Consider the following 12056-nt stretch of genomic DNA (forward strand, 5'->3'; position numbering starts at 1 on the left):
TTTGCACCGAAGTTACATCGACAAAAGCAACCTGAAGCAACCACACTGGGAGGAGAGTTGGGCTAGGGGTGAGCTTATTTGGCCAAAAAAGCCTCAAAGTCCACCCCTAAATCAGAATCCTAGACTGGGCTACAACTATCAGGAGGCTCCGATACTTGACACCTACACAATGTGTCACCACAGCTGCTGTGCCCTGCAGCCTGCTGGAACAGCTCGGACCCACAGCCTGCGAAATGCTGAATTTAGATTTCCCTCTAAAAGTTCAGTGTTTTGCAGAGCTAGCTGGCTGCAGACAAACCAGGATCATAGTGTTCACGCAGCAACCCCCTCCACTATGGGTTTTCCTAAGTGCATGGATAACAAAATGTCTCCTTGCATTCTACTTATGTTCTGCAAAGTTCATTTTCTGCTCCCCCACTCCCCATGCCCCTGCCCAAAGACAGGACAACTGCCTGTGGTTTGATCTCTGGCATCTTCCTATCCTCCTGTTAACTTCACAGGTAAATTGGGCTCCTGTTGTGTTGGCTTAATTTACATGGGAACCCCGACAGGATGTATATTTACCTAACGGCTGTCTGGAAGAATCCTGTTTTTCTCTTTTGTTTTATTTTCAGAACGTATACACAACTCCTGAAATATCATCCGTACATACATCACTCAGTGATCACAAGGATCAGTATTACATAAGCTTTTATTAGCGATCTTACATGATCTTCTTTATGAAAGCAGTGGGCTAGGTGTAGAGAGTTTTCAGGCCTAAGAGTTTCAGTTGCAGAACAATAAGCTCTTTACCAGTTGGCACCGAGGGATTCTTAGGGTTACAAGCTCATCTCCAGCTAGTTTCCTTTGCGATGCTAGTCACTCCCGCCAAACTTACGTCCACCATCTCCAGAGCTCAGTCCCACAGATGAAGGCTACACTTTGAGATTTCCAGCAGGCTCAGTGTGTCCCGGACACAGTACCCAGAAGGCAGGCTTGGGTATGATGAATCTCAATATTTAGGCAATTCATTTCCCCAGCGAAGTCCATCTTGACCTGAGCGTTTACGAGATTACATGCTCGAGTCTGCTCTGGCACATTGCACTGCATTCCCCTGGCACATGTCTGCAGACTCCTTTTATGTTACAGTCCTTCCCTCGCTAAGTCCTAGGCAGGCGATGCAGTATCCTTCAGGAAGCAGACAGTGTCAGGTTTCAGTGAAATGCTTCCATTTACCCATTATAGCAACTACCTAATGGAGCAAACCTGATCCGGTGTCTGACACAGAGTACCCCTAAATGCTGTCTGTCTCCATGCCTCCCTCTAGCCTACTTCCCGTTAGATACCTGCGGGGTTCACCAGATGGCACTGGGCCACAGTCACCATGGAAGCGTACGCAATGGTTTGTTCCAAGGCACGTTGTGAGACCATTTGTTTCCTTTCACTAGTGGCGATGGAACCCTTTCAGTCACAGTCAGTTTTGCAGGCTCTCAGCCTGATTTGTGACAGAAAGTCATTGGATTGTTTAGAATTTTGTTCCCATTCACAACTAATTAGGCACCAGATTCTTTAACCTCACAAAGCACCGTACAACGGTAATTGAGTGGAGCTTTCACTGCTGTTGTTTGGAAACCCACACCCATGTTACCCTCAGTCTTCCCCTGCCCTGTAATTGTATTGCCGAGTCCCTGGCTCTGCTACAGGCGCTCTGGGCTCTTTTCTGCTAGGTGTAGGCAATATGGTCTGGCAGTCAAGAGGCCTGGGTATTCCTGGCTCTGCCACAGATTTATTGTGAAACCTTGGATGCCTTTCTGTGCCTCTGCTTCACCGCCCACCCTCGGTCTGTTGCTGCAGACTGTAAGCTGCTGGGGGCAGGGACTGGCTTATGCCCTCTGTTTGTACAGCACTGTGGTGGGGCGATTGCCCACACTCAGAGAGGGTAGGCTGCAGCAGGTCTAGGCGCCTGCGCAGCCGCCCAACCAATCAGGAGAGGGCTTACTGGGAGCCAATCAGAGTGCGGATTGGAGCCAGCCAATCAGAGCCCGGCGTAGCCATATAAAAGGCTGCCCAGAGCAGGAGCAGTCAGTCTGTCCCAGGCCTTCAGAGGGGAAGGTCTGTCTCCAGAGCTGGGAGGCCAGCACCACGGACAGCGCAGTGCAGGCCAGCCTGAGCGAGTGGGAGAAGGCCCTACTCCATAGCCTGCTAGGCGGCAGGCCTGGGAGGAGGAGGCCTAGCGCAGCGAAGGGCTGTTGGGGAAGCGGTCCAGAGGGATAGTCAGAGGAGGAAGGAGAAGGAAGACAGTGGGACTGTCACACGAGGGCCTCTGGACCGGGACTCAGAGTAGTGGGTGGGCCTGAGCCCCCCCCCCCCCCTTTTTCCCCCTTTGTTTGCTGTGCTACCCCACGCACAGCCACAGGCCGCAGGGAGCGGCCGCTCAGAACCACACCAGATCCTAGACTGTAAGGATTGGACTTGAAGGTGTGGGGCTGTTGTTTACCCCCCCCCGGAAGGGGGTGTGATTGGACAAAGGGACACTGTCGGAGGGCAGTGCTCCGGAAGAGGACGCCGACGTCGGGAGCAACGCAAGTCCGTGCACCCCACAGAGGCGAGACGACAGGCGGAACGCCACCTAAAGAGGGCGCTCTACTGGCGCGAAACTAATTCCCCGAAGCGGCCAGGAGGAGGCGCCCCAGCGGTGAGCTACCGAACCTGTCACACGTGGTGGAGAATGCGGGCATAGCGGTCCGCCCCTGATACGAGGGGCCAGCGACAAGACTGCGGACTATTGCCCAGAGCAGTGCCGTGCGCTGACAGACGGTCGACCCGGATTGTGGGTGCGGACCCGGACCCACCAAAGGGGTCCAGAGTGAGGGGATTGAACCGGGAGTAACCCGCTGAACCCCAACATGGAGGCTGAGAAGCTATTAAAATGGCTGCTAGAGAAGCAACAAGAACAGTCGGCCCAGCAGCACCAGCAGCAGATGCAAATGCTGCAACAGATGACCACTCAGCAGCAGCTGCTGATGACTCAGCACCAAGAGAATCAGCAGCAGCTCCTCCGAGAGTTGGCCACCCAGCAGCGGGTGCAGCAGGAACATTTGGTGCAACAGATGGCCGCACTGTTACGGCCGGCAGGAGGCACCCCTGCCGCCCCCATGGGAACCGGACTGGGGGATACCCCAGAGGCCCTACCAATACGCCTCACCAAGATGGGGCCCGAGGATGACCCAGAGGCCTATCTGGTCACATTCGAGCGGGTGGCGACTGCTGCCCGGTGGCCCTCAGAACATTGGGCCACGTTACTAGCCCCTTATTTGACGGGGCAGGCTCAGGCCGCATATCGGAGCCTCGACCCCCGGGAAGCACTCGAGTATGCCCGAGTCAAGGCGGCCATCCTAGACCATACCGGCATTAGCCCAGAGACCTACCGACAGCGTCTCCGTAAAGAACAATATCCTCCGGGAGCCCGACCCCGCGCCGTGGCCCAACGCATCCGGGACCACTGCTGGAGATGGTTGGACCCAGAGGGCCTGACGGGACCCCAGGTGGCGGAGCTGGTAGCCTTAGAGCAGTTCACCCAGATCCTACCCCCGGGAGGGAGGGCCTGGGTGTGACGGCATCGACCGGCCACCCTCCCCGCAGCAGTGGCCTTAATGGAGGATTACTTGTCGGCAGAGGGGGCGGAGGCGCCACCCCGAACGGCTGGAAGCCTTGGTCGCAAGGGCGGTGCAGAGAAGGTAAACTCTCGTGGGGCGGGAGCCTCCGAACCACTGGCAGGCCACAGCCATGGGCGTCCGAGGCCTCCCAACCCTGAACCCCGACCCAAGTTACTACTGGGGACGACTCGGAGGGAGCGACAGCCCCCTGAGCGAACAGGCCCCCCCGGAGGAGGCACAAGCACGGCCGAGACCCGAGAGAGGTGCTGGGACTGCGGTCAAGAAGGACATTTCCGTCGAGATTGCCCTTTTATGGACTGCAGCTACGGGCAGGCCTGGATGGCCGGACAACGGGCCCGGAAGAGAGGGGCAGGAAAGTTGATAGTCCCGGTCCGGGTGGAAGGGAACCCCACCAATGCCCTCGTAGATTCGGGGTGTAGTCAGACCCTCATACGAGAGGGGCTCGTCCCAAATCTCAATCTTTCGGGACCCCCGATCTACCTACAGTGTGTGCATGGGGACATCTGCCAGTATCCCACAGCCTGGGTCAAGATGGGAGTAGGCGGCCGAGAGGAGGGTCTCCGAGTAGGAGTGGCCCCTAGGCTGGCCTACCCGGTGGTGTTGGGGCGAGATTGGCCCGGCTTCGGAGAGGTCCTCCTAAGATATCAGCCACCCAAGCCCCGACCGGATAGGACTATAGCACCGGGAACGGGGCTGCTTGGGAGCAGGCTAAGCGATGACCCCGGCGAGGGGACCTCCTCGACGGCGGAGACCCCTGCGAGTTGTCCGGGAGACAGACCCCGTTCGGTGGAGGACGCCCGGGTAGAGTTAGAGCGCGACGGGGACTTCTTACGTGAGCAACGGGAAGACCCAACCTTAAGCCGAGCCTGGGAGCAAGCCACCAACCCGGTCATTGAGGGGGACGGGACGCAACGGATTCCGCAGGGCCCCCGCTTTGAGGTATGGCAGGATCGCCTGTACCGAATAGCGCAGGAACCCCAGACCCGGGAGACGTTCCGTCAGCTGTTGGTCCCCCGGAGACTGCGAGCCGGTCTCCTCCACTTAGCCCACGCGAACCCTTGGGCTGGACACCTCGGACGCGAGAAGACCCTACAGAGGGTGGCCCGCCGGTTTTTCTGGCCAGGCATCCACCGGGAAGTGGCAGACTTTTGCGCCTCGTGCCCAGAATGCCAGCGAGCCGGACCGAAAGGGGTAGCTCCTGCACCCCTGGTACCCATGCCAGTCGTGGGGGTACCCTTTGAACGGATCGGGATGGACCTCGTCGGCCCCCTTGAGCGAAGCAAGACAGGGAACCGCTTTATACTAGTAGTCGTGGACTACGCCACACGCTATCCCGAAGCCGTTCCCCTAAAGACAGCGACGGCACCGACCATTGCGGGTGAACTGGTAAAGATTTTCGCCCGGGTGGGGATACCCGGTGAAATATTGACAGACCAGGGCACCAATGTGTCCTCCAAGTTAATAGCTGAGCTATGTCGCCTCCTCCATATCCGGACCCTCCGGACATCGGTGTACCACCCGCAGACCGATGGCTTGGTAGAGCGGTTCAACGGTACACTAAAAGCCATGTTGCGGAAGTTTGTGGAGGAGGACCCCTCACATTGGGACACCTTGTTGCCGGCCCTGTTGTTCGCAATAAGAGAGGTACCACAGGCCTCGACGGGGTTCTCGCCCTTCGAGCTCCTATACGGCAGGCAGCCCAGAGGAATACTGGACCTCCTGAAAGAGGAGTGGGAAGCACAGGAAACACGGGTCCTTGGGACCACACACTACGTACTACAGCTCCGGGAGCGACTCCAAACGTTAGGGGCCTTCGCCCGTGAAAACCTGGAACGGGCCCAGGCAGGTCAGGAGCGCCTCTATAATCGAAGGGCCAGAGGGAGGAAGTTCGCCCCAGGCGATAGGGTGTTGCTGCTGCTGCCCTCGTCCGAGTCGAAGCTCCTGGCCAAATGGCAGGGTCCCTACGAAGTGATCCGACGAGTGGGACCAGTCGATTACGAGGTCAGACTGCCTGGTCGACGCAAAGAGACCCGTATTTACCATATTAATCTCCTAAAGGCCTGGAAGGCCCGGGAAGCCATGTTCATCGGCCCGTCCACCCCAGAGTCGGAACTTGGACCCCTAGCAGGAGATCTTCCCGACCCCGGACCGGCTGTGGTGGGGTCAGGCCTCGACCCCAGACAGAGAGGGCAACTGCAACAGATGCTGGAGAAGTTTTCAGATGTCTTATCGGCCCGCCCGGGCCGGACGACCCTAATGAGTCATCATATTGCCACAGACCCCGGGAAGAGAGTGACGGACAACCATCGACCGTTACCCAAGAAAATGTGGGACACCGTCCGGCGGGAGGTGGAGACGATGTTGGAGATGGGAGTGGTAGAAGAATCGACGAGCGAGTGGCGAAGCCCTATCGTCTTAGTACCGAAGCCAGATGGGGCGACCCGGTTTTGCATCGACTTCAGAAAGGTCAACGCTATCTCTCGTTTTGATGCCTATCCAATGCCGAGAGTGGATGAACTGTTAGAGCGCCTCGGAGGAGCCAAGTACCTGTCAACTTTAGATTTAACTAAAGGATATTGGCAGATCCCACTGACGCCAAACTCCCGAGCGAAGACGGCCTTCCCTACGCCCTTCGGCCTCTTCCAGTTCGTAACCATGCCGTTCGGCTTGCACGGAGCAGCAGCCACGTTCCAACGTCTGATGAACAAGGTACTCCAGCCCCACGACCAATACGCGGCGGCGTACATCGACGATATCGTGGTTTATAGCCTTGACTGGGAGAGCCATTTACACCACCTGGCAGCAGTGCTACAAGCCCTCAGAGCGGCCGGCCTGACAGCTAACCCGGCGAAATGTCACTTAGGCCAAGAAGAAGTGACCTACCTGGGATACACAGTAGGAGGGGGGAAACTAACACCCCTGATTAGCAAGGTACAAGCCCTCAGAGATGTACCCACCCCCACGACGAAGAAACAAGTGCGTCAGTTCTTGGGATTAGCTGGGTACTATCGTCGTTTCGTACCAGACTTTGCATCTATAGCCGCCCCCCTGTCAGACCTAACGAAGAACTCCCAGCCTCGACAGGTACAGTGGACTACGCAGTGCGAGCGAGCCTTTAACACGCTCAAGGAACGGCTCACTCAAGAACCAGTACTACGGCACCCCGACTTCACGAAGGAGTTTATTCTACAAACAGACGCTTCAGAAGTCGGCCTAGGTGCAGTACTCTCCCAGGAAGTAGACGGGGAGGAACACCCCGTACTGTATTTGAGTCGGAAGCTGTTCCCCCGAGAAAGACACTTCTCAACAATAGAGAAAGAGGCCCTGGCGGTGCGGTGGGCTATCGACGCCCTCCGTTACTATCTGCTAGGGAATAGTTTTAAATTAATCACAGATCACGCCCCTTTGCGATGGATCCACAGCATGAAAGACACAAATGCTAGAATTATGCGGTGGTACCTCGCCCTTCAGCCTTACGACTTCCAGGTGCTCCACCGACCGGGTAAGGCCCATACTAATGCCGATTTCTTCTCCAGGCTAGGGGAGGAGGGCGAAGAATCGGATCAGGGAGGGGTATCTGTAGCGAAGGGGGTGGTCTGCGAGGGGGCAGCCAAGCCCCCATCCAACTGCCGAGGTCCTAGACAGTCAGCCCTGACGGCAGAGGATCCGTCACGGTCGTACGGGGTGTGTCCCAAATGCACGGAGAGCGTGAAAAGAGGGAGCATACCCCAGCCTAGGCAGACGGTCGTGGGAGAAGAACCCTTGCGGGAAGCCCCGGTGGAGGACCAGCCCACCCTCCTGGAACCGCCGGGGACTGTGACTTCTCCAGATCGAGAGGGAGCCTCGCTGTGGGAAGGACCAGCCGAGGCAGTGGACCACGAGACCCGTGGAGAATCAGGGGACCCGTGGGACACTCCGGCAGCTGAACGGATAGGAGGCAGCTTCAGGGAATCGACAGGCTGGTACGTCGGACCTGGTAAGCCTCAGCGTGTTTCGGTGGGATCCCCCCGCTGAGGCGGCGGATAAGCCGGGTTGCCTGGTAGCAAAGACTAATTTCCGTGACTTTGGGGGCCAGTAGGCCATGGGGTCCCGCGACAAGGGCTATGTTTTTGGACTGTGAGCCGGTAAGCCGAGCCACTGTGGGATAAAGGCTAAGTTCCGAGCTCCTGAACATTAGGCCGATTAGGATATTCCCCCCCCCCCCCGGGAAGGTTCTTAAGGGGGAGGGTGTGTGGTGGGGCGATTGCCCACACTCAGAGAGGGTAGGCTGCAGCAGGTCTAGGCGCCTGCGCAGCCGCCCAACCAATCAGGAGAGGGCTTACTGGGAGCCAATCAGAGTGCGGATTGGAGCCAGCCAATCAGAGCCCGGCGTAGCCATATAAAAGGCTGCCCAGAGCAGGAGCAGTCAGTCTGTCCCAGGCCTTCAGAGGGGAAGGTCTGTCTCCAGAGCTGGGAGGCCAGCACCACGGACAGCGCAGTGCAGGCCAGCCTGAGCGAGTGGGAGAAGGCCCTACTCCATAGCCTGCTAGGCGGCAGGCCTGGGAGGAGGAGGCCTAGCGCAGCGAAGGGCTGTTGGGGAAGCGGTCCAGAGGGATAGTCAGAGGAGGAAGGAGAAGGAAGACAGTGGGACTGTCACACGAGGGCCTCTGGACCGGGACTCAGAGTAGTGGGTGGGCCTGAGCCCCCCCCCCCCCTTTTTCCCCCTTTGTTTGCTGTGCTACCCCACGCACAGCCACAGGCCGCAGGGAGCGGCCGCTCAGAACCACACCAGATCCTAGACTGTAAGGATTGGACTTGAAGGTGTGGGGCTGTTGTTTACCCCCCCCCGGAAGGGGGTGTGATTGGACAAAGGGACACTGTCGGAGGGCAGTGCTCCGGAAGAGGACGCCGACGTCGGGAGCAACGCAAGTCCGTGCACCCCACAGAGGCGAGACGACAGGCGGAACGCCACCTAAAGAGGGCGCTCTACTGGCGCGAAACTAATTCCCCGAAGCGGCCAGGAGGAGGCGCCCCAGCGGTGAGCTACCGAACCTGTCACAAGCACCTTGCCCACTGATCTGAGCTGGGAATCTCTAGGCACTGCTGAAATACAAATGATAATTTTTCTACTCCAAGGCTGTGGATTCTAACACCTAAGGAGAACCTCCCCGGGACCCACATTTCATGTTATACTGCAGGTTAACACATTCCAGCTGTATAAGGCACTCACGGTACGTCTACACTGCACTGTGAGTGCAGCTCAGGTAGGCCTCCCCATGCTGGCTTGGATTACAGCCAGCTTGAGTAACAATAGCAGTGTAGCCACAGCAGCATGGGGAGCAGTGGCATGGGCTACCTGCTCAAGTATGCACCCAGGGTGCTGTTTTACTCAAGAGATTAGCCCATGCCACTGCCTATGCTGCTGCAGCTACACTTCTATCATTACTCACTCTAGCTTTGATCTTGCTCGGGTATGTCTATGTAAGCTGCAAACCCACCTCCCGATGGCAGCGTAGGTCAACCCCCAGATACCACAACGATAGGCACAATGCTAAGCGCTTGAAAAGAACAGAGATACACACTGGAGTAATTTCCTATTTGGGAGTTGATTTACCTTCGCTCCAGCACTCCCACCTGGATCTCGCTTTCCTTGCTCACATGAGTACCCTATGGGAAGGAGTGGAGTGTTAATCCCCCTCTGACATGCTGCCTCCCAAGTCGGCTCTCAGGGTTAAAAAAATAATCTACTAGTAGATTAGGGCTGGGAATTTCAGCAGCACTCAGCTCCCATCAAAGTCAATGGGAAAACTTTGATGAGGGCATGATTAGGCCATGTGACAAATTTCCTCCTCTATCTTGGTGGGTCCTGCGCTTATTGGCGGATTTTCTTGCTTCAGAGATTCACCATGTGGGTTGGGGAACAGCCCAGAGCCTTTCCTCTCTGGAAGAACCCACAGTCCAGGTCAATTGGGAGATTTGGGAGGAACCCAGGCCCGCCCTCTACTCCGGGTTCCAGCCCAGGGCCCTGTGGACTGCAGCTGTCTAGAGTGCCTCCTGTAACAGTGACAGCTACAACTTTCTGGGCTACTTCCCCATGGCCTCCTCCAAACACCTTCCTTAGTCTCACCACAGGACCTTCCCCCTGGTGTCTGATAATGCTTGTGCTCCTCAGTCCTCCAGCAGCACACCCTCTCACTCTCAGCTCCTTGCGCCTCTTGCTCCCAGCTCCTCACACTCGCACCACAAACTGAAGTGAGCTCCTTTTAAAACCCAGGTGCCCTGATTAGTCTGCCTTAATTGATTCTAGCAGCTTCTTCTTAATTGGCTGCAGTTGTCCTAATTAGCCTGCTTGCCTTAACTGGTTCTAGCAGGTTCCTGATTACTCTAGTGCAGCCCCTGCTCTGGTCACTCAGGGAACAGAAAACTACTCATTCGGTGACCAGTATATTTGCCCTCTACCAGACTCCTGTACCCCACTGGTCTGGGTCTGTCACATATCCCTCTCCCTGCTCAATGCCAAGGGGTTGGGCAGCTTGGGACACCAGACAGTGGACACATGACAAGCCATCGGCGTTGCCATGACGGCTCCCTGATCTGTGTTGCACATGGAACTGGAAAGGTTGGAGGGATAAGAACCATCTGGTCACCCTTGTGTTCTTCTCCTTGTTCTGCTGCATCCATTGAAGAGGGGCATGGTTGGTCATGAGGACAAATCTGCGATCGAGCAGGTAGTAGCGCAATGTTTCCATGGCCCATTTTACAACGAGGCATTCTCTCTCCACCACTGCATATTTTTGTTCCCTTGGAAGGAGTTTCCGACTGAGGTGTAGAATTGGGAGTTCCTCCTCCCTGACCATCTGTGATTGAACGGCCCCCAACCCTAATTCCGATGCATCCGTCTGCAGGATAAACTCCTTGGTGAAATCAGGGGCTATCGGTACCGGGTTAGTGCAGAGGGCAGTCCGTAGGTCTGTGAATGCTTCCTCTGCTGCATCAGACCATCTCACCAGATCAGGTCCATGGGCTTTCACTAGGTCAGGGGGCTTGCCCTTGTGGCAAAGTGGGGGATAAATCGTCAGTAATACCCCACCACACATAGGAACGCCCAGACTTGTTTCTTGCGACTTGGTCGGGGCCAATTTTGGATGGCCTCTAACTTCTTCCCTTGGGTGTTTTACCAGACCTTTTTCCACAATGTAGCCAAGATATTTGGCCTCTGTAAACCCTACAGCGCACTTGGCAGGGTTTGCTGTAAGACCAGCACGCCTGAAGGTATCGAGGACTGCCTCCACCTTCTCCAGGTGGGTTTCCCAGTCTGGGGCATGAATGACCACATCGTCCAAGTAGGCAGCAGCATAACTGTTATGCGGGCGTAATAGCTTGTCCATGAGGCGCTGGAAGGTAGTTGGGGCCCCATGTAGTCCAAAAGGGAGGACAATATATTGAAAAAGACCCTCTGGTGTAGAGAATGCAGTCTTTTCCTTTGCGTCTTCTGCAAGGGGAATCTGCCAGTACCCCTTTGTCAAGTCTAGGGTAGTCAAGAACTGGGCATTACCCAGACAATCCACTAGCTCATCTATGCGAGGTATGGGGTACTCGTTGAACTGAGATACTTCGTTTAGTCGCCGGAAGTCGTTGCAAAATCTTGTGGTGCCATCAGGTTTGGGCACCAGCACGATTGAGCTGGACCACTGACTGTGGGATTCTTCGATGATCCCCAACTCCAGCATTTTTTTTACTTCTGCTTTTATTTCCTCTCTTTTTGCTGCTGGCACCTGATAGGGCCTCATTGTTACTCTTGCCCCAGGGTTCGTGACGATGTGGTGATATGTCTCGGTTGTTCGACCCGGTTTTGTCGAGAACACATCTTGGTTCCGGAAGATCATCTCAGACACCTCATTCTTCTGGTCTGGTGTTAAATCGGGAGACACTCTCACCTGTTTGGAAGGCTTGTTTTCCTGGGTTAGGTCTTTTTGGACCGTTGTGCATGCCTCTTGTGCATGCCAGGGTTTCAGAAGGTTAACGTGATAAATCTGTTCTTGTTTTCTGCATCCTGGCTGCCGCACCTTGTAGGTTACTTCCCCCATGGGTTCAACCACCTCATAGGGCCCCTGCCATTGGGCCAGAAGCTTGCTTTCTGCCGTGGGTACCAACACCATAACCCGATCCCCTGGTTGGAACTGTCGCACTTTTGCCTGGCGATTGTAATGGGTTCGCTGGGCCTCCTGTGCCTTCTCCAAATGTTCCTGTACAATAGGGGTAACCAGGGCTATCCGGTCTTGCATCTGCATTACATGCTCTATTATATTTCTCCCCTCATTGGGTTCCTCTTCCCAGATCTCTTTGGCAATATCTAGTATGCCACAGGGGTGACGCCCGTATAATAACTCGAAGGGGGAAAACCCAGTTGAGGCCTGAGGT

The 12056-nt window shown here is 56.0% G+C and overlaps 1 protein-coding gene across 1 annotated transcript; it reads left to right on the forward strand.

Moving 5' to 3' along the window:
• The first annotated feature begins 2945 nt into the window (after nucleotides 1-2945).
• Nucleotides 2946-8246, forward strand: LOC135973073 (uncharacterized). The gene has a single exon (XM_065554501.1). It carries the CDS (start codon nucleotides 3633-3635, stop codon nucleotides 7668-7670), a length of 4038 nt encoding a protein of 1345 aa, XP_065410573.1. The 5' UTR covers nucleotides 2946-3632; the 3' UTR covers nucleotides 7671-8246.
• Nucleotides 8247-12056: the final 3810 nt, after the last annotated feature.

This window comes from Chrysemys picta, chromosome 8 (assembly GCF_011386835.1).
Source record: "Chrysemys picta bellii isolate R12L10 chromosome 8, ASM1138683v2, whole genome shotgun sequence".
In the NCBI taxonomy this organism is placed as follows: domain Eukaryota; kingdom Metazoa; phylum Chordata; order Testudines; family Emydidae; genus Chrysemys; species Chrysemys picta.

What these genes read in the sequence shown, in the direction of transcription:
- LOC135973073 (XM_065554501.1), top strand. Translation starts at nt 3,633, where the DNA reads ATGGAGGATTACTTGTCGGCAGAGGGGGCGGAGGCGCCACCCCGAACG.